Genomic DNA, 20,034 nt, shown 5'->3' with positions numbered 1-20,034 from the left:
ATCAACTGCTCTAGTGGCGTATCGTTGTGCTTTTAAAGGGTCATTAAGCAATTGCACTGTGGTTACCCTTTCTTTCATTAGGCGCCGCGCACACGATGCCTCTACCCAACGGAACAACTTCAAGGTGCACATGACCACATCGATGATATGTATTGACAGTTAGAAATAGAGATAAATAGTACATAGATTCGAGAAGAAAGAGCAGAAAAGAAAAAAAAGTGTGGATTGATTGTGCTTGAATGTGTTGAGAGAGATTGTGATTTTGTGTGTCGGAGCTCCGCTCTCGAGGTATTGTTCATATGTCAGTTTGATTTGCATGTTACATATTGTCCGGTGGTAGGATTTCAGAAGGAAATGTCTGTTTAATAAGGCGAATTTCCATAATTCGTTGGACCAGATGGTGGATAACCTGAACTCTTTCCGCTGCTAGTATTGAAACTTCCTGGTGTAAGTTTGCCAGAGGAAGCATTATGACGACCATAAGAAGATTCATGGGTAGACAGACTTGGAGGTCCAACAACATCAACGTCATTCGGTCCCAAAAGTGGATCTTTGATTTCCCAAACATTTTGTTTGCTTCCAACACTGAATTCCAAATCTTCTTTTGTGATTGAATCCCAGTATTTGTATACCATCATAACGGCGAACAACAAACAAAGCGTTCCAAAGAATGTTCCATCAATGTAATGCTTCACACCAACACAAATTTCTGCAGAGAATCCAAACATGAGAACGCATGCTGCAACAAAAGCAGCACATCCGAATGCGATATCACCCAATGGCCATCTGTCATCCAAAGTACGAATGACGAGGATCACTTGTGATATAACGTAAATGGCAACGCAAATGACGGGGAAGACTAATTGGACGACAAACAATCCGGTTGTCTTTTGTGGTGATAATCCTCCTACTGATTTGAATGTTCCGATCGAGACCAAGAATCCGATGACGAATAGGACGATGGATGATATCCGCAAGAACCATAGTGATTTGGGTGTACCGTCTTCTGCAAATTGGAAGCCGACGAAACCATTAATCAGCAAACACCAGTAGATTGCCGTTCCTAGACCAACATAAATTGCAGCAAAGATTGGATATGCGCCAGAGTATGTTGGAATGATGGCAGAATCGAGAAAGATGGCGAGTGCCTCGGAGACGGCGTAGAGATAGAAGAAGAGCACGATCTCTTTCCTTCCGACGGCTGTGTATTTTGATCGAATATGATAGACCATAATTGCGGTCATGATTAGAGCTGCGATATGAATGAAACAGGTTGCAGGTTGAAAGATGATTGTGCTGTTTATTTCTACATTTCTTGAATAACAAACTGCTTCTATTCCCAAATCTGATCCCAACATTGGACAAACGATCAATGCCACTTCTTTACAAACTCCGTCATAGTTTCCGAATGTGAACCCCATTTTCGTGGGTCAGGGTGAGGTGGTGTGTTGGAGTGTCGATGTGATTAGTCCCGTTTAGAATGAATGAGTGTTTGTTTGGGGTACTGTCAATGATGGACTGGTGATGATGATGACGATAACAAAAGGATGATGATCTCTAAACAATTCGCTAATAATAGTAGCCCAAAGACGCGCTCCCTTTTTTGCCCGTTTAGTGTGCGTATGTACACTGTATAGAATAGTGCAGTGCATATAAAATTTGTTATTGAATTCCATTCATAACCGTCACGTTTGCTTTTTTGTGTGTATGCGCCCAGCCAGCCAGCCTGCCTGTGAGATTTGTAAACTTGCTGCTTGCTCTCCTCTACTCTGGGCTAAAGGCCGCCGCCGCGCCAAAGGGGCAAAACACACCACATGAACCCCTTTTCTGTATGAGTTGGAAGAGGCACTTTACGCGCGAGAATGAAATAACAAAAACAGTGCATGATGCAGGCAGATGATCGAATACATCAGTACTCTGCACTAAAGGGTTCATCTTGCGAATTCTACAGGAATGCGTGCAGCCAAAGCCGGCGGTATTCGAACAAATGCTCTCACCACCATCATCGTAACAATGATATTCATTAAAATCATAAACTCTATTGGGACAGACTAATGTACAATGTGGATCATAAAGAGGAACCAGGCTCAAGCCTTTTCGGAAGCATCACGAGTATGTTCAAATGAGGTTGTCGTGGTAGCTTGTCCAGATTGTGCTTCTGATTGACTTTCTTTGGGAGATGCTTTCGTTTCATCCAGATAGTATATAGGAGAAACCACGGTCACGATCAACACGGCCAAAGCGACAAAAGTTGCATCAAATACCAGATAATACCATTCCGTCGTTGCAACTTCTCCTACCCATCCTTTTGCCATTTCTGCTGTTCGGAAAGCTGAACGGCCTAGTACCAGAAGAGCAGATGAGTAGACGGCGGTGAAGAACAACTTTTGACGGGCATTAAACCACGGTGCTTCCCCTTTCCGTTTATCTTCGATGGCACGCTTGATGAAAAGTATAAAGAGTGTATTGAAAGCCAAATAACCGGCTAATTGAATTGCTAAACCTGCAACCACGACATTTCCGTTATTGTTGATAGTATATACTGGCTTGTTATCAATCTCTGCAGTTGCTGCTAAGCCACTTCCGGCGCCTTGAATGGCGAGTGAAGCCAGATCCATAACGACAAACAACGGAACCAACCAAGCCGGGCGGAATGGAGTGATATACTTTGCGCCGTACTGATGACACATTTTCGTCAAAATTGTAAAATGAGCAGCCGCAAACAATGCCGGTGTGAGTACCAAAATACACTGTTGTGCGATGTATGGATCGGTGACATCAGGATGATAATGACCATAAATTCGAACGCCATTTCCTACGCATTCACACCATGAACCGAATGCCAAAGTGCCCAATAGCCACCAACGTTTTGATCGGATACCTTGATATGTCAAAATGCTTGCCAGTGTTCCAAACACGACGCAGAATACGATCGCAGCACCTAAATCAGGTCGATAGCCATACGGTCCGAATTCGTTGATACGTTCTAATGCAGCACGAATGTCTGACGTTAGATTTGCGTTTGGGTCGATGGTATATTCACGGGCGATGAGTGTGTTTGCCATTGTTGCGAGCAGGGTGAGGGAGGGGTTTGATAGGGAAGGGGTTGTGGAGAATGACTTCAAAGGTCCTTTATATATTTCTGATCATGACCATATCTTGTCAATACCATTCCGTGATTCCGCCAAGCTGTCAAATTATGATGCAAAAAAGCGGAATTCGGCGGAAAGCCACGCGGCGCAATACGAGCGTGGCGCTCCTCGGATTTGTCACTCTTCCTAACGGACCGTTGCGATCAAAACACAACGAATCTATTCGAGAGAAAAGTATATACAGAAGCTTCACTAAAACTACAATGAATCGAACACACGTGCACATCTCTCAAGCATTTTTTTCTACATCAGGACTTCCATGATCGAATGAATTGCTTGCGGCAGTTTCTCCTGTTTGATCAACTTCGGGTGATTGTGTTTGCTTTTTTGACGGTTGAACTCTTTCCATATAATTGACAGGAGAGATTACAGTCAAGATCAAGACTGCAATTGCAACAAACGTTGCATCAAAGACAAGATAATACCATTCTGTCGTGGCAATCTTTCCAACCCATCCTGATGCCATCTCTGCTGTACGGAAAGCCGAACGACCCAAGACAAACAAGGCAGAAACATAAACGGCAACAAAGAAGAGCTTTTGACGAGCGTTGAACCATTGTGCTTTTCCTTTACGTTGAGCATTGATTGCACGGGTGATAAACAGAATGTACAAAGCATTGAAAGCTAAATAACCTGCTAATTGAATTGCCAAACCGGCAACCACAATATTTCCCTTGCTGTTGATATCAGAAACAGGTCTGCCATTAATTTCTGCAATGGCTGCTTCTCCACTTCCACCACCTTGAACGGCAAGGGAAGCGACGTCCAAGAGAACAAAAGCCGGAATCATCCAAGAAGGACGAATAGGCCAAACGTATTTTGCTCCGTACAATTGACAAATCTTTGTCAAAATTGTGAAATGAGCAGCAGCAAAGAAGGCAGGCGTGAGAACGAGGATAACTTGTTGTGCAATGTAAGGATTAATCGCTGATGGATGGAAATGACCGTAAATGCGAATAGCATTTCCTACGCATTCACACCAAGAACCGAATGCCAGGGTGGCCAGCAACCACCAGCGTTTCCCACGAATGCCTTGGAATGTGAGAGCGATTGCAAGTAAGCCAAACACGACGCAGAATACAACTGCACCTGCTAATTCTGGTCGATAGCCGTATGGACCATATTCACTAATTCGCATTAATGCTTGACTAACATCTGGAGATAAATTTTGATCTTGATCGGCGTTGTTGTGGTGTTTACGGGCGAAGAGAATGATGTTTGACATTGTGAAAGGTGGTGAGGATGGGGAGGTAATAGAGGGAAAAGGTGAAAAATGAGCAAGTTATATATGCATCCAAGTCCTTCTCGATGGAAATGGCAGTTCGATGTCATCTTTAGACCGAGTCCAATATTTGTTGTTGCTTGTGAGAAGAGGGTGTCAGAGTGTGCATGATACAGTACTTCTTCCCGATTTGTGGGATTCGGATTTTATTTTGTAGAAGAACAAAATGATAAACACCGTTGATTTTAAGCCAGAAAATGGACTTTCGCGTGTATGCTGTGCTGTGTGCATGAACTCGGCGTAATGAGCATAAAATGAGCTGCAGCTGAACTAGTGTTAGATTAATTATTTTCCGATTTGTGCTTCCCTAGGCAGTTCTTCAGTCTTTTTTGTCTGGCTTACGCGCTCTTTTTTGTTCGGCAGCGAAAATGCATTCTCGCACTTTTCGATAGAGATAAAAAGAAAGATTATTCGGACTTTAAAATAAACAAACTGCAACCTCTAGTCTGCCTACGTACACTACATCGCAGGTAATAACGAAAACATCATATTTATAGATTGGCAATGGGAGTGACACAGCTTTTGCCGCTGAACGTGGCAGCTCGCAGCGCCAAGCCATCGCCGAAGTGCCGGAACGTCGAATTCTATTGTTCTATCCGAGACTCCGAGTGATGATCATGGCGGGTATGATATGGTGGCTGTGACGTTGAAGAGTAAGGAACCGGCTGAACATGAGTACACGCGGAATTCGGAAAGCAGCCACACGAAAAGACAACCGCGGAAGTAGTGTCTGTCACCTTGGCAACGGTTTTTGAAATGATTTGTTGATATGTCTCAATCTCAATCACGCTAAAGATTGTCTAGCTGCATTCTAAGCGTGCCAGTGTAACCCGAGACCCGTGCAATATTGAGCTTATGTCATCTAGGATATATCCTCAATTCGGTTCAAAAAATAAAGTCTAGGGTTATCATCCATACAATTCTGGACAATGGACGTCATAAAGGGTACCAAGATGACATTATATGATGGCGAACAAGCTTAACACCGAAACCCTGGCTGAAAGCGTGAGAACAGTGCGCGTTATTATAAAACACACTCTGGCGGCTCGCTGATAAGATTGAACTGTAGATGCCCGATTGATAGTCTACGCAAGTGGCTTTCCCTGAAGGTATAATGGATTTGATTAGATAATATATAAAGATGAATGGTATGATTGTGTAATAGAAATACATTTTTTATCAAGCTCTCTTTCGCTCTACCAAAGGCTTTTTAAGTATCCACATAAAGCAATAATGGCTCACCCACGCTCTTGATCTCCGGTATGGTACACTTCAAATCAAAGGCTTTGGAGAGGATGATCTTAAAGATCTTTTGGATGTTAATTGCATGACTTGTTGAACAAAAGATTAAAGGTGCTTTCATTGCACGTGCAAATCGTCTTGCTTGCTTGGTAATCTCTTCTTGTTCTTCTTTTGCGAATGCACTGAATGAATCATACTTTGTTCCAACCAAGAATGGAATCGCTGTCTTGTTAAATCCACGTGCTTGTCTGTACCATTCTTTGATGCTGTTCAGTGTCGACTTTCTCGTCAAATCAAACATGAACAACAGTGCAACCGCATCATTGCACACTAATGGTAACATGTTGACGAACTCTCTTTGACCACCTAGATCCCAGATGCTAAAGGTGATCTCTGTATTCCGTATACTGATTGTCTTTTCCATGAAATTGACACCCAAAGTTTGAATATAATCTTCGTTGAAATTTCCTTCAACATATCGAACCATCAAACTAGTCTTTCCCGTTCCTGCATCGCCAACCATTCCAACTTTGATGATCACATGATTTCTTTCATCAGTCGATTGTGGTTGTTGTAATGTTTGCTGCTGTTGCTGCGTGGGATTTCCTTGACTTCCATGACTTGCAGTACTCCATTGTGAATCACTTCTTGCTCGATTTCCCATAGTTGTTCTGTTGGTTGAGCCACTTGCCTCACTTTGATTGGTTGAAGAAGTGGAGGAGTATCCGTACCGGTCGGTCATTGTGGGTGGTGAGGAAGAGACTGCTTGTATGCGCGATGTTGTTGTGCTTGTATTCGGCTGTGTATTCGGCTGTGTATTCGGCTGGATATCCTTTTGATTGATGCCAGGAGATGTGCTTGAGATATGTTGAGCCTGAATGCGTCGTTGCTCTTTGCAATGTCAGGAGCCTAATCGGCGTTGTATGAAGCGATGTCAAGGGGGAAGTGAAAGGAGGGAGAAGTGATGATGAGCGGTGCCTTGCCTCCGTCTGAGTGACGAGCGTTGAGCACAAATTCAACAAAGAGGAGAGAAACAACAGAAACACAACAACTCAATTGCAATGAGGGTTGCGTGTTTGTGATAAAGAGTGAAGAAGGTCCAAGCGGAAAACCGTCTCCCAAGTGATCTGAACTGTTTGTCACACACACACACACACACACAAATCAAAACGCCAATCAATCACAGCCTTTGTGCCCGGAATGCGACAAAAGGCGCGTGCTTACCAGCGCGTCAAATTAAGCTCAAAAAGAACAACACTTTCTGGTGATATATACATTCAATCAATACGGCCAATCCACTCCTCCTCCAACATCCAACACTGTCGCCAAACATAACTTTGTAATGGATTGAATTTGTTCAAAATCATAACCTTTTCTCTCTGTCAAATCACAACTATCATGATAGCATGGATCTGCAATTGGCGCTCTACGTTCAAACACCCAAGTGGATGTGAATCCTTGTTCCCAAAAGCTTTGATGATCGCTACAACATGCTGGAGTATAGCCAATTTGTAGCTCTGGCACATACAATCGCGCCAAATCAATCACATAATCCGTTGCAGCTTGTGTGGCCAACTTGTCCGGGAAAGCGACTTGCAACGGTTCACCTGGTTTACGGTAACCCAGCATGTCAGCTTGTAATTGGAAATGAACAGGTGTTTTCTTATCTCGCAAATGTTTTGCATAATTCTTAGATCCAACCAATCCTTGTTCTTCACCCGAAAAGGCTACCAATCGAATCTCACGATTGAATTCGATTCGATGTTTGCCTAAATGACGTGCAACGGCCAAAAGCATCGTCGTTCCCGATCCATCATCATCTGCTCCAGGCGCACGGGTGGAGCCAAAAGTGCCACGTGAGTCATAGTGAGCAGAAAGAATCGCAACTCCTTCCTGCTCATGCTTCTTTTTAGATCCAGCGACGGGAATCGTACAAACGATATTCGGTGCATATGCATCATCATATGTCCATTCAATGCATCTTCCATCAACAGGAGCCAAATAACGTGCAAGACGAGCACGAATCCAAGCGCCTGCCAAACGTGCTTCTTGTGTTGCACTATGACGAGAATGCCAATGATTGCTTGGACTGCTTAACAAGGAATCATCTAACGACCCAGAAGGAATCCATTGACCTGCTTCATCTTCGCCGGAAAGAATTCTTGCATCTTCTCGTAGTTGCGGTACGTCCAGCGTGTCAGAGAAGAGAAGAGCATGAAGGGGAGGGTTGAAGGTGGGTTTCGGTAGTGTGGCATTGGTTGTGAGAGAGTCTGTTTTTGGGATCGCTGTCAATTGAGCTATGCGGGTATCTCTTTGCAGGTGCATTGAGAATTTGAGTAAATCTTGCAATGAGTTCATTCGAATGATCGCATAGGTTGGTTTCATTTGCGCTATCTCATATGTGGGCTCGGGATTGTGATGCTCGAAAGGCTTCTGGGCGGTTTCACGAACGGGAGATGGTTTTTTGGATGCAGATTCGACAGCATGCATGATTCTGTCATTCCAACTTGTCCCGTTGACACTCTGCCCACTGAATGGCAAATCCAAACGCTCCCAGGCCAGAAAAGCGTATACACCTTCACTTTGTGTGGTTTGTTGTCCGCTTTCTTTCCAGAGATGGATATGCTTCTTTTCCGATGCATATACGTTTTCCCCCTTTTCTTCTACGTAATGCGTTTGTTCACCAAACCAGTCCATCTTTGTTCCTCCACACATTGGCATTGGCATTGCGGCATCTTGTGTGATGGTGAACTGTGGTCCTTGCAGGCAGGAGAGGGATGCTGCTTGTGCGAGCGAGGTGGAAAGCAAGGCAAAAACGACTGCCTGCTTGAGCAACCACGATACCGATCCCATCATGTTGAAGGAGGGGATGTCGCGAGCGGGTGTGTGTATTGGTGGGCAGCCCTTCTTTTAAGTCGCAGTGTGATACTTAAGAGAGGGATAATAGATATCCACTCACTTTCATCGCCATACACTGCTTTTTGAGGGGGGGATGAAGTAGCACTGCTAATGACGCCTTCTGTTGTCTTTCTTCGGACCTTAGCGCGGCCCAGGCCGAGCACGCACACTTGCGCCCCCGAATCCCTTGGCAGTGCACCATTATTACGCCATCCTCGGCCGAGTGAAAAGATGATGATCGCAGTGGGGGAGGTGGTGTTGGCAGTTGTGAGGTGGATGGATGGAAGGAATAAGTGCTGATGGCTAACCGCAATGCTTGCCTATGTCTGTACGGCCGTGCACTGAAATTTGAATTTTTGAGAACAGAAAATGAGATAATAATCATCCTAAATTGTTTACTTATTTTGTACACACATTTATCCTTTAACCCCACATTGCGTAAAAGATTGCAACTTTTACAGCCGCTTTCAGTCCGTTGAATAGACGTCATTTTGGTACACGCAGCTGAGAAACACATTATTGCGCCACCTTTTTGAGAAAGTCGAAATGGATAAAAGCAAAATACGCAAACACATAAACCACAGCCACCGTGATCAATTTCTTGGCAAGCTAAGATGATACGATGATATGCGGATGATTGAGATCGCCTAATCATATTCCATGACAGAGAGGTACCATGACTCATCAAGTAAAGCCATGCCTTCGCCGGCGCTTTCTAGCGGGTTGATTCATGGTCAATCGAGGGATACTGCCCTGAAATTTGGCACAATTCTGACCCGCTTTCTACAAAATAAGATACAAAAAACTCAGAAGAACGTTTCTTACTCTGGCTTAGTCAGATATATCATGGATTTTTAAGCAAGACCTGCGTGGTCCGGCGCTTCATGCTAAATTGTATCATGGCCAATCAACTGACACTGATCGAGAGATAATGGCTTCGAAATAATCTCGTAATTTATTAACTTTGGCACAAGTCTATCACTCCTCGTAAGGTATCATAATTGACAAGTCTAGAATATATATCGCTCACTCCTGCCTAGTCACAGTGAAAAGATTAAAAGACATCATGAACCTTAGAGCAAGACCTGCATGCCAATTGTTTCACGCCCGATTTTCTGATACTGATCGAGACATGATGGCTTTGGTATGATCTCGTAAACTCTTAACTTTAGCATAACTCTGACTTCCTTCGAAGGGTAAGGTCAGAAAATATATTTCTTATTTTGGCTTTGTTTAATGAAAAAGAAGCAAGACTAGACGGTGCATTGTATCACGGCCAATCCGGTGAGACTGATAGAGAGATCACGATAAAGTCTCTATCCTACCAAAGTCTGCCCCTCTTCATAAAGATTAAATTCGGTTCTCATTTTGCCTTAGTCATGGTGAATTGACAAAAAGACTTTTTCCCTCGCGTGCACCGGCACTTCATCCCGAATTGTGCCACGGCCGATCAACTGAGACTGATATAGAGATGATAGCTTCGAATCAGCCCCCTAAATTTTGACTTTAACACGAGCGTGTCCCTGTTCACATAAGATAAGGTTTGATAAGATTTTAAGAGCTGCAATTTGTTTCTCACTTTGACTTGGTGACGGTGACGTTCCCGCTGTCCAACACGTGCGACACATATATGAGACTTATAGGGTTTGTATGTATGTATGTTTCAGGATGCTTCGATAGAAGATGCATGGTGGAAGTCCGTCTTATCAATATAAGTTGTGGGGTTATCCTATTTCCTCATATTTCCGTTCCTGTAGATGTTCGCACATCTCTCAAAATAGAAGCAAAAAGCTTAATCGGTACAAACATTACACTGTACCTTATTTGTGGCTAATAAGCTAAGTCTAAACGGGAACGCTAATGACAATCCGGCGGAGTTGCTTTGATGATGATATAAAGGAAGATTACGGAATAGGATTACCCCTTCTTCGGAATCTCGCATAGGAAGCACAAGAAAAATGATACGATGAATACCGGATCGGGGTTTTTCGTTGTGTTGAGTTTAAAATTCAAGCAGATCATCTTTCCTTGAAATCGTTCGATTTTATAGAGCAAGGTACGAAATAAATTAAAATCGCCTTTCAAATACTCATTATAGAAGCCACGAATGCTTTAACAAATAAACAAATGGAGTTTGAAACCAATTTGATCATTTTTATTGTGCCTCCTTACGTTCAGGTACACGAGTATGAGTTTGACAATGTGCGGACATTGAATTTGAAAGTTTTTCTTTTTTAATTGACTTTATGCCCAAAATTGAAAGGCAGCTTTCTGATTGGTTACAACGGAAAAGAGAGCTTGGCACGGCATCCTATTTATGCATTAAACACTGATGTAATGCAGTTCACATACACTGCATTACGCTAATGCAAACCAAAAAGGCAATTATTAATTTGTTATAATGCAGCTTGCTCTATTTATGTTTCTAGCTCTCTGCTTGTTTTCTAAGACACTGTCATTGTGTCGCACAAATGGGCGTAATGTCTCTTGTTACTTCGGGTTCTTTGCAGAGTGCACAGCAGCGCATAGCATTGCGTTGCTTCGGGCAAGGCATGCTGTCTGTGTTTTGCTAAAGGTACCTGTTGAGAATACGCTTAATTCACTAGCTTTGATTCCCCAGGTTTTAACAAAAGGTGGAGTCCTCCCAAAGATCCGTTTTGTCGATCGCAATGGATAGCTTACCTGTCATCCCCCCTTTCACACGCGAATCTCTTACTGATTGACATCCTTTAGCCACATTTCTGTTTGGATTACCCAAAAAACTACGTCAACCACGGGAAAGGGTCGCAAGATCGAATCGGATTGAACGGCCTTACAATCAATCAACCCAAGACTTCCCATGACATGATGCAAATGCATGCAAAACAACAATTTTTTATTCATTTTAGGCGAAGCAGCGCATCGGATAGTTTTTAAAGAGGATGTGCAATATGCATACTGTTCCATTTTGTATCGGAGGATTGCGCTCTCTTTTTGAAGACAACGATTTTAAGCGGAGATTTACGAGTTTGTACAGACGGAGTGTGAATTTGTGTGATAAAATGAGGAGATAAATTACAAGCGAGTTTTTTTTTTAAACACAATTGCAGTGTCGGCATCCGCTTTATTGCATTCAAGCTGTGTTTATGCAACAGCATAAAATAGCGTCATTCTAGCTCTTCTTTTACCGGCAATGGTGACGCCGTGCCAGAACCCTATACCCCATACTATCGTACGTGCGTTACACTGCACAACAGCCCTTCACTGCATGATACGGCGGCCAAAAACAAGGAAACAGCCTGGCCGAATGCTTCACACTGTGCTGTTGCTTACGATTGTCATTGACTCAATTTAAATCGTTTTAGACTCCGACAAAAAGCAATACAAAATACTGCTCATCCGCCGCCCCGATTGTTTTATGCGTACATAAAAAAAACTTGCCCATCTCATGCAAATCATCTTTTGCTTGCCTACCATTCATTAAAACTTCAATATAATTCATACGTGCATTCAACGCTAACGGTTCTAGACAGTGCGGAGAAAGGTGTTTAAAATCAAGAAAACAACCCTTCACTGATAGAGTGCTTAACTCTCAAAGATCACCTCAACTGGAAGCCATCTTACCAGTCATCTTAAGGTTCCCTATCAATCCCCAGAGATCGAATATTCGTTGAAGAGGTATAATAACTTCCTCCCTTTTCTCTTACATCTCAACGTCATCCCCCCCGCGAATACAATGTCCTTTTCAAACGCAATCAATATTCCAAGCGGAAGTAACTCAACGATGGAAATGATGTCAAACGAATTCACTTCTCCGATTAGCATTTCATCACCTTTTAGTAGTTCAAGTGGCAATGCAAGTGCGGCAGAACAAATGATGTTTGCTTCTTCTTTTGCCACGATAACTTCACCTCCAACCAGTGATGATTTTGCTTTGAGCACACAACAAGAACAAAAGAAACATAAACCACACAAATGCGATATTTGTAACGCTTGTTTCGCTCGTAAGGTTCATTTGCAAAGACATGCTCTTCGTCATCAAAATGGAAAGCCGTACTGTTGTGATCGATGCGGAAAATGCTTCAGCCGTCAAGATTCTCTCGTTCGTCATCATAGATTACTGCATGAGAATATGGTCAAAGAAACCAAACCAAGCAAGGCTACCGTAATGGCTGGTAAAAAGACCAAAAAGCAATCTAAACGTGCTTGCATTCGTTGCAGCAGTATCACCGTCAAATGTGACGGTAAGCAACCTTGTTCACGTTGTGTTTCGAATCATGGAGGAGAGTCATGCTTGTATGCCCCGACTTCTGCTCCTACCACAATCGGACAAGCATCAAAGAAGCGTTCCCGTCAACGTCATGATAGTATCGCCACAACATCTTCTATGGTCACAATTGATGATGATGACGGGTCATTTTCTGGACCACGTCGGGATACGGCCAGTAGTGTTGCCTCAACCATGAGTGACGCATTCATGAGTCCAATCCCGGCAAATTCATGGGGACAACAATTGCCCGTCTTGTCCGTCTATCAACAATCTCAAATGCAACAACAAATTCCACCTCATCCATTTGAACTTCCACAAATGGATGCATATGTGGATTCAAGCAAATCTTTGGATTTCATGGCCGGTTTACCAAACTTTTTCCCATCTTACCCTCAACAACATCAGCAAATGCAACCTCAATACCCTTCCGTGCCAATGTTTGATTGGTCTTCTCTGTGCTTAGAAGAAGACACTTTCAAACTTCCATTCTCTGGATCTGCTTCCAACAAAGACCTCAACGGGACACTTTTGAGTGATGATGTCAGAATGGCATCTCTCACCCAAGACAGCACATTCCCTTCTCCCTCCATCCATGCCTTACAACAACATAACCTTCACATGCACGATCTCGCAAATCAACAATTCGGTCGTGTTCAAAGTTTACCTGCCACGAACGGCGGTGATCTTTCCGCATTCGCAATGGCCGTTGCACAAAACAATCAATGCGTAACAAACATTGACGGTTTAATGCGTTCGCTTTCCGGGTATGGAATGCGAAATGGAAACAATGGTGAATCTCTTGTTGTCTAAAAGGGCTGCCCCTATTTTGTCACGATGTATTGTTTAATCTGTTTTTACCCGTGGATATCCTTCTTGTTTTTCTGTATAATTTCGTAATTTTTTTCCTTCTTCCTCAACTATTTTTCGGATCTTGTTTTTCTTTTCTCTATAATTTCTATTCTCTTTCCGTCATCATCATATACGAGATGCTTCCTCCCTTGTGAGGGAATAATTCCATGTATTCTTTTTACATTCCAAAATTGTCTGAGAACCCTTCGTCCTTCCCCGCAAAAAGAAGTCTGACGTCTGATCTTTCTCACACACAGACGTCCCTTTGTCTTTGACATTAACGCTAACGATCACGGCATCTTTTTGTTCATGCAATTAATCGAGACAACCGGCTAAATCGGGGTCCGGGCGTCGTTGACTTAATAACGTTCGGCTCGCCTGTCTGCAACCGCTGGTCTTCCCGCTAATGCATATCATATTAAACTATGTTTAGGTTCTAAAGAATCTTTCTTTCGGTCTTCCTTCGCTGATATGTGCAACGCAACTCTAATCCGATGTACTTGTGCATCCCAATCAAACCTCGACATCACGTGCAATTCCCGGCCTCTAACACACATTTATAAGAATCGGTACATTATGATTTCAGATTTAAGCGGAAAAATATAAATAAATTCAAAAGGAAGAGAAGGTCATACGCTATGTGATGACAACGAAATACTTTTTTTTTATTTCATCTCATGTTTATTTTGCAGCACGTTCTTTGGCGGCAGCTGCCATCAAGTTTAGAGCACTTCCAGCCTTGAAGAAATCAATTTGTGCTTCGTTGAAAGAGTGAACGAGGGGGATCTTGTCTTCCTTTCCGTTTGAATGACGAACGTTAAGCACAAATTCACTTCCAGGAGCAAAGTTTTCGATACCCTCAACATCACAAACATCATCCTTCAAGATCTTGTCATAGTCAGATGGGTTCTTGAATGTTGCTGCCAACAATCCTTGCTTCTTCAAGTTGGTTTCGTGAATACGTGCGAAAGACTTAGCAATAGCACCGAAAGCGCCCAAGAAACGTGGTTGCAAAGCAGCATGTTCACGAGAAGATCCTTCTCCTACATTATCAGCACCAATGAACAACCATCTCTTACCCTGCTCCTTGTATGACAAGGCAACTTCGGGAGTGGATTCAAACTCCTCTGTGTCGTAGTTGTAAGATTGGTTTGCTTCGTGTGTGAAATTGCTGATCACACCTGAATATGTGTTTCTGGAAATGTTGGAAATGTGTCCTCTGTACTTCAACCAAGGTCCTCCGGCTGAGATGTGATCGGTTGTGCACTTGCCTTCTGCCTTTACCAAAACACGCAAATCCTTTTCATTACCAGGCTTGTAAGCATCCCAAGCAGGCAAGAATTCCAAACGGTCTGAACTTGGGTTGATTGCCACTTGAACGGATGAACGATCAGCGGGTGGTGCTTGGAATGTATCCTCACCAGCATCGTATCCAGAAGGTGGCAATTCTTTTCCGGATGGGTCAGAGAATTTGAACTCTTTTCCATCAGCACCCTTTAGAGAATCTGTCATAGGGTTGAATGTCAAATCTCCAGCAAAGACCATGGCTGTGACCAAATCAGGGGAGGCAACGAATGCGTGGGTGGCAGGGTTGGCATCGTTACGACCAGTGAAGTTACGGTTGTAAGATGTGATGATAGAGTTCTTTTCTCCTTTCTTAACATCGGTACGGTCCCATTGACCAATGCATGGACCACATGCATTTGCCAATACCATACCACCGACGTTGGAAAGAGTCTCCATTTGTCCGTCACGTTCGATTGTTGCACGAATTTGTTCACTTCCAGGTGTAATGGTAAACTTGGATTTGATCTTCAATCCGTGAGCGGCAGCCTCTTCAGCGATGGAAGCAGAACGAGACATGTCCTCGTAAGAAGAGTTTGTGCAAGATCCGATCAAACCGACCTTGAGCTCAGTAGGCCAATTGTTCTTCTTGACTGCTTCAGCGAATTTGGAAAGAGGTGTTGCCAAATCAGGTGTGAAAGGACCGTTGATGTGTGGTTCCAATTCACTCAAGTTGATTTCCAAATGTTGGTCGTATTCGGCATCACGGTCGGGCAACAAGTTCTTTTGGAATGCAGTTGCCAAATCAGCAATCTCACCACGTTTTGTTGCCTTCAAGTAAGCTCCCATACGATCATTGAAGGGGAAGATGGATGTAGTTGCGCCAATTTCCGCGCCCATGTTACACTTTTTTTCGTTTATCAGTCAAATTGTTCGTTTGTCAGTCAAATTGTTCGACACTCAGCTCTTTGTTACTACTCACAATTGTTCCCATACCAGTGGCTGAGAGAGATTCAACACCAGGACCCTTGTATTCAATGATTGCACCAGTACCACCCTTGACAGTCAATTCACCGGCAACCTTGAGGATGATATCTTTTGGAGAGGCCCAACCAGACAAAGAACCCTTCAATTCAACACCGATAACCTTTGGACATTTGAGTTCCCAGGGAATATCAGCCATCACATCGACAGCATCTGCACCTCCAACTCCGATCGCACAGGCTCCTAGACCACCTGCATTGGGAGTATGTGAGTCGGTACCCAACATCAATAAACCAGGGTAACTGTAATTCTCCAAAATGATTTGATGGATGATACCTGAACCTGGCTTCCAGAAACCGACACCGTATTTAGCAGAGCAAGTGGACAAGAAGTCATAGACTTCCTTGTTGATGTCCTTTGCACGTTCTAAATCTTTAACACCACCAACTTGTGCTTCGATCAAGTGATCACAGTGAATTGTTGTTGGCACGGAAACAGTTGGCAAACCGGCGGACATGAATTGCAACATGGCCATTTGAGCGGTAGCATCTTGACAAGCGACACGATCGGGACGCAATTTGAGGTAAGATGAACCACGAGTGATGTCTTGGTTGTGTGGGTCGTCCAAATGTCCGTAAACGATTTTTTCAGACATTGTCAAAGGTCTGTTTAAACGTTGACGAACGATGTTGATGTTTTCGTCGAGTTTTTTGTAGTTAATGTAGTAACCTTTTCCTTTTTCGACATTGCTCATATCAACCTTGCGATCGAAGATCTTTGGGTCGATTTCAGGAGCATCTTCTGAACAGGTAGCATAACCACGTTGAGCAACAGCTGAACGAAGAGAAGAGCTTCCGGAAGGTTGGCAAGCAGCACGCTTAAGCGCACCTGTGCGCATAGTACGCATAGATGCAGTCAACATGATGATCAAATTATCAGGAGAAGAGTAAAAGCAAACTCTATCCGGATAACAGGTAGTAGGATGTTGGTGGCGATGGAGTAAAAAAGAATAAAAGGGGTTGAAATGATTGAAAAAGAGGGTGGAGCAAATATCCTATCAGAACGAAGCAGATCTTCTATGCGCCCAAGAAAGACATAGGCGAGCAAAAGAAGCAAAAGAGATCGAGAGGGTTTAGGCGTAATTACAGTGTATGCACAACATCACTCTCACACGCCAAAAAGGGCTGAAAAATGAGAAAGAAAAAAAAAGACATGCAATACGCGCCAACCTCCCACCTTGGGAGAGTGTGATTGGACGATAGATGAACCTTTCACTGGGCGCGGACAAAGCGGCAGCACACGGGTAGACTGAGAGTAGTACCGGCTCATAAAATGCGAAAAGCCGCAAGGGCCTACAAAAGCGACGCGTCTGCCAGCAGGCAGTTGTGTGTGTATATACTCGGTCAATCCGAAATAGGCCAAGGTTGATTGGCTACAACGGGCTCACCAGCCTATCAATCTTCCAATCATAGGCGATCCAATCTACATTACAAACATAGAGCCGTACGCGTATTCGGCCTGCTAGGGTGTGAGTTTCTTACAAATCGTACAGCCAGGTATTCTTTGTAAGGGACGTCAAATTGAATCATAGAGAAATAGATACAAGAAGTGAGTATTTATAAGAAATAGAGAGGTTCAAGAATCAGCTGAGATTTGTATAAGGGTTTTGATATATGTATAAGTGAAACTAATATATGTACGAATAAGGAAGAACAAAGGGATTTATGTGAGTAATGATGAGAACAAAGGGAAACGTGTGAGCGCGCTAACTGTTCCCACACGTGCGGGGTTTCGGTGATAAGGATAAGGAAAAGCTGGTCAATAAATTTCACAGGTGCAATGCATGCCTACCCGGTAAGCGTTCAACATTCAGCCGATTAAATAATGTACATTATTTCCGTCCAGAGGCGCTGATATTTTATACACGTGATCTGCACTCATTGCCATCATTCAATTCAAAAATATTCAATCAAGATAAAAGATATATTCGTACAATTCATTATTGTTGATGGGCAGCATTATAGCTTTGAACAACTCTAGTGATCTGTTTAAAGAACCATTGTCGACTTCCAATATCGCGTAAAGGTAAGAAAGGTCCCGCCAATCCACCTCTTAAAATCAAAGCAACGGCATATACAGTCCTGCAAAGCGCATTCTTTCCTCCATCATACAACTTGTTTCATGCTGATGGCAAGCCGACCTTTTAATCGGAATCCATTGAGGGGATCTCGGTACGAACCTTTTTACGAGAAGAGGTGGAGCTCTTGGATGCCTTCTGATCATCATTTGATTGTGTCGTTGTGGTTTTTCCCTTGACTGGTTCTGACTCACGATCCGGCGCTTCCTTTCTTTTACTCGTACCATCTCCGCGTGCTTTAAGTGCTTCTTCGCGGGCCTTTAAAGTTTCTTCACGAGACTTTAAACTTTCTTCGCGTGCCTTCAAATTCTCTTCACGAGTCTTCAGCCCTTCCTCGCGAGATTTGAATCCTTCTTTGGCTTTCTCGAATGCAGCAACTTGCTCACGAGAACTTTTCAATGCGTCTTCTATGCATTCCTTCTCGCGTGTCATCTCAGCACATTCTTTTGCCATTTGATCAACGATTTTCGCCTTCTCTTTCACTCGAACTTGACTGTCATTAGCTTTTCGCTCGAATTCCTCGGCTTTTTCCTCCATTCGAATCTTATTCTCATTTGTTGTTCGTTCGTACTCCTTGAACTTCTTGACGAGCTTTTCGTGAGCCTCTTGGATCTGTTTGATCTTGTTCTGCGCGGTGATGTGCTTATTCTGTTTCTTGCTTGAGTTCATCATAGCACTTTCACGTTCTTCCTTAATTTGTTCGAGTTCTTGAATCATGTTTTTGCGTTCTCCATCTGCAATCTGTACCTCGTTGTCCTTTTCCATTAATTTGCGTTCGAATTCTTGTTGTGCTTTATGTGCATCATCACTGACCGTTCTGAGTTCTACGGATAAGATACCGTTTGCTTCTTTTGCCTCTCGTAGCTCTCTTTCTGTGTACATCAGCTTGTCGGGAAAGCTGATTCTTGAAACTCTCTTGGTTTGATTTGTGTCTTTGAAAGGCATCTGTCAAGTCTTTGTTGAGTGACTTTTGATTATTCAGCTGTTCTTTGAGAGTTTGCCAATCAGCTTTGACAGACAACTTAAGGTCTTCCCATTCCTTGGAAATATGTTTGCCGTCTAAGAAAAAGTTTTCGCAGGTTTCTTTCACCTTTTCCAATGTTAATCGAAACCCAAGCAGGCTTTGACGCTCTTTATTGTTCTCCTTGTCCTTTTCTGCCAATTGGACATCTTTTGTCTCCAATTGGTCGTCCTTGTGAGCTAGCTGGTCATCCTTCTTTTTAATATATGCATCCTTGTTGGCCAGTGCATCGTCCTTTTGCTGACTTTGAGCATCTTTTTCTTTACAAAGCGTTTCAAAGAAAGCGACACGAGCTTTCAAGTCCACCACTTGATTGGCAAATTGCTTGCAAGCCTCTTGATTCTGGGAAAAGAGAACTTGTACGTCTTGCAAGCATGATACGGAAGCATGTTGTACGTCGAATATGTGCTTTAGTGCAGCGTGAATTGTTGCTTCCTGTTCGCTGTTATTGGCAGGGAAATTGAATGCAACAGGCTCAGTTGTCATTGGAGCTGGCTGAGCGATTGACTTGTTGAGTGAATGCGTAGCATTCGTGTCGGTGTGCTCAAAAGAAACATGTTTGTTTTGCTTCTTGTGGCCAACAGCTTGCTCTTGAGGCTATTGTACATCTCTTTGCCAAATATTGTCATGTACGTCAGCCTGTGGAAAAGGTTGAGATGGATATGATTAGTTGGCTATGGTGGATGCTGCCGTGAAAGGCATTTCAGATACATTTGAATAATCTCTCTGTGCAGTAGAGCTTGAATTAACATTATCAATTCTGGAAGAGAGTGAGCTTGAAATGTGAAATTCGCCTTAGATGCCATCAGAAAGAGGTTTATCTTTAATGAAAGTTGCTTTTGCGTTTGAATAAACGGATGTATGTGTGTTATTCTGACGTTGTTAAGCATCCTAAATATTTTTGCCGTCTTTTGATGGCATTGATTCAGGAACACG

General features: G+C 43.2%; 7 protein-coding genes across 7 annotated transcripts; 1 reads left to right on the top strand and 6 right to left on the bottom strand.

The window, feature by feature from the left end:
* Nucleotides 1-127: 127 nt before the first annotated feature.
* On the bottom strand, nucleotides 128-1,524 carry FA14DRAFT_159054 (uncharacterized protein). Its single transcript, XM_025498032.1, has one exon. It carries the CDS (start codon nucleotides 1,419-1,421, stop codon nucleotides 363-365), a length of 1,059 nt encoding a protein of 352 aa, XP_025356866.1. The 5' UTR covers nucleotides 1,422-1,524; the 3' UTR covers nucleotides 128-362.
* Nucleotides 1,525-1,651: 127 nt separating this feature from the next.
* FA14DRAFT_4163 (RTA1-domain-containing protein) lies at nucleotides 1,652-3,297 on the bottom strand. Its single transcript, XM_025502318.1, has one exon. It carries the CDS (start codon nucleotides 3,063-3,065, stop codon nucleotides 2,088-2,090), a length of 978 nt encoding a protein of 325 aa, XP_025356865.1. The 5' UTR covers nucleotides 3,066-3,297; the 3' UTR covers nucleotides 1,652-2,087.
* An 84-nt stretch (nucleotides 3,298-3,381) lies between these two features.
* Nucleotides 3,382-4,377, bottom strand: FA14DRAFT_175874 (RTA1-domain-containing protein; the record flags this gene model as incomplete). The annotated part of the gene is made up of 1 exon (XM_025500621.1): nucleotides 3,382-4,377. One exon carries the CDS (start codon nucleotides 4,375-4,377, stop codon nucleotides 3,382-3,384), a length of 996 nt encoding a protein of 331 aa, XP_025356864.1.
* A 1,267-nt stretch (nucleotides 4,378-5,644) lies between these two features.
* FA14DRAFT_166270 (small GTPase) lies at nucleotides 5,645-6,761 on the bottom strand (the record flags this gene model as incomplete). Its single annotated transcript, XM_025500015.1, has 2 exons — nucleotides 6,408-6,761; nucleotides 5,645-6,296 (listed from the first exon to the last, which is right to left on the bottom strand). Exons 1-2 carry the CDS (start codon nucleotides 6,416-6,418, stop codon nucleotides 5,645-5,647), a joined length of 663 nt encoding a protein of 220 aa, XP_025356863.1. The 5' UTR covers nucleotides 6,419-6,761.
* A 196-nt stretch (nucleotides 6,762-6,957) lies between these two features.
* On the bottom strand, nucleotides 6,958-8,034 carry FA14DRAFT_118392 (Zn-dependent exopeptidase; the record flags this gene model as incomplete). The annotated part of the gene is made up of 2 exons (XM_025496287.1): nucleotides 6,958-7,759; nucleotides 7,793-8,034. The coding sequence occupies 2 exons, from the start codon at nucleotides 8,032-8,034 to the stop codon at nucleotides 6,958-6,960; spliced, it is 1,044 nt and encodes a 347-aa protein (XP_025356862.1).
* Nucleotides 8,035-11,942: 3,908 nt separating this feature from the next.
* On the top strand, nucleotides 11,943-13,972 carry FA14DRAFT_186765 (uncharacterized protein). The gene has a single exon (XM_025501532.1). It carries the CDS (start codon nucleotides 12,290-12,292, stop codon nucleotides 13,631-13,633), a length of 1,344 nt encoding a protein of 447 aa, XP_025356861.1. The 5' UTR covers nucleotides 11,943-12,289; the 3' UTR covers nucleotides 13,634-13,972.
* A 381-nt stretch (nucleotides 13,973-14,353) lies between these two features.
* Nucleotides 14,354-16,838, bottom strand: FA14DRAFT_119251 (putative aconitase; the record flags this gene model as incomplete). Its single annotated transcript, XM_025496340.1, has 2 exons — nucleotides 14,354-15,862; nucleotides 15,939-16,838. 2 exons carry the CDS (start codon nucleotides 16,836-16,838, stop codon nucleotides 14,354-14,356), a joined length of 2,409 nt encoding a protein of 802 aa, XP_025356860.1.
* Nucleotides 16,839-20,034: the final 3,196 nt, after the last annotated feature.

Source organism: Meira miltonrushii, assembly GCF_003144205.1.
Source record: "Meira miltonrushii strain MCA 3882 unplaced genomic scaffold FA14scaffold_1, whole genome shotgun sequence".
NCBI classification, from domain to species: Eukaryota; Fungi; Basidiomycota; class Exobasidiomycetes; order Exobasidiales; family Brachybasidiaceae; genus Meira; species Meira miltonrushii.
The sequence above is the reverse complement of the archived record's forward strand: the minus strand, read 5'-3'. Positions and strand labels throughout refer to the sequence as shown.

Coding starts and splice junctions, on each gene's coding strand:
- FA14DRAFT_159054 (XM_025498032.1), bottom strand. CDS start 1,421: ATGGGGTTCACATTCGGAAACTATGACGGAGTTTGTAAAGAAGTGGCA.
- FA14DRAFT_4163 (XM_025502318.1), bottom strand. CDS start 3,065: ATGGCAAACACACTCATCGCCCGTGAATATACCATCGACCCAAACGCA.
- FA14DRAFT_186765 (XM_025501532.1), top strand. CDS start 12,290: ATGTCCTTTTCAAACGCAATCAATATTCCAAGCGGAAGTAACTCAACG.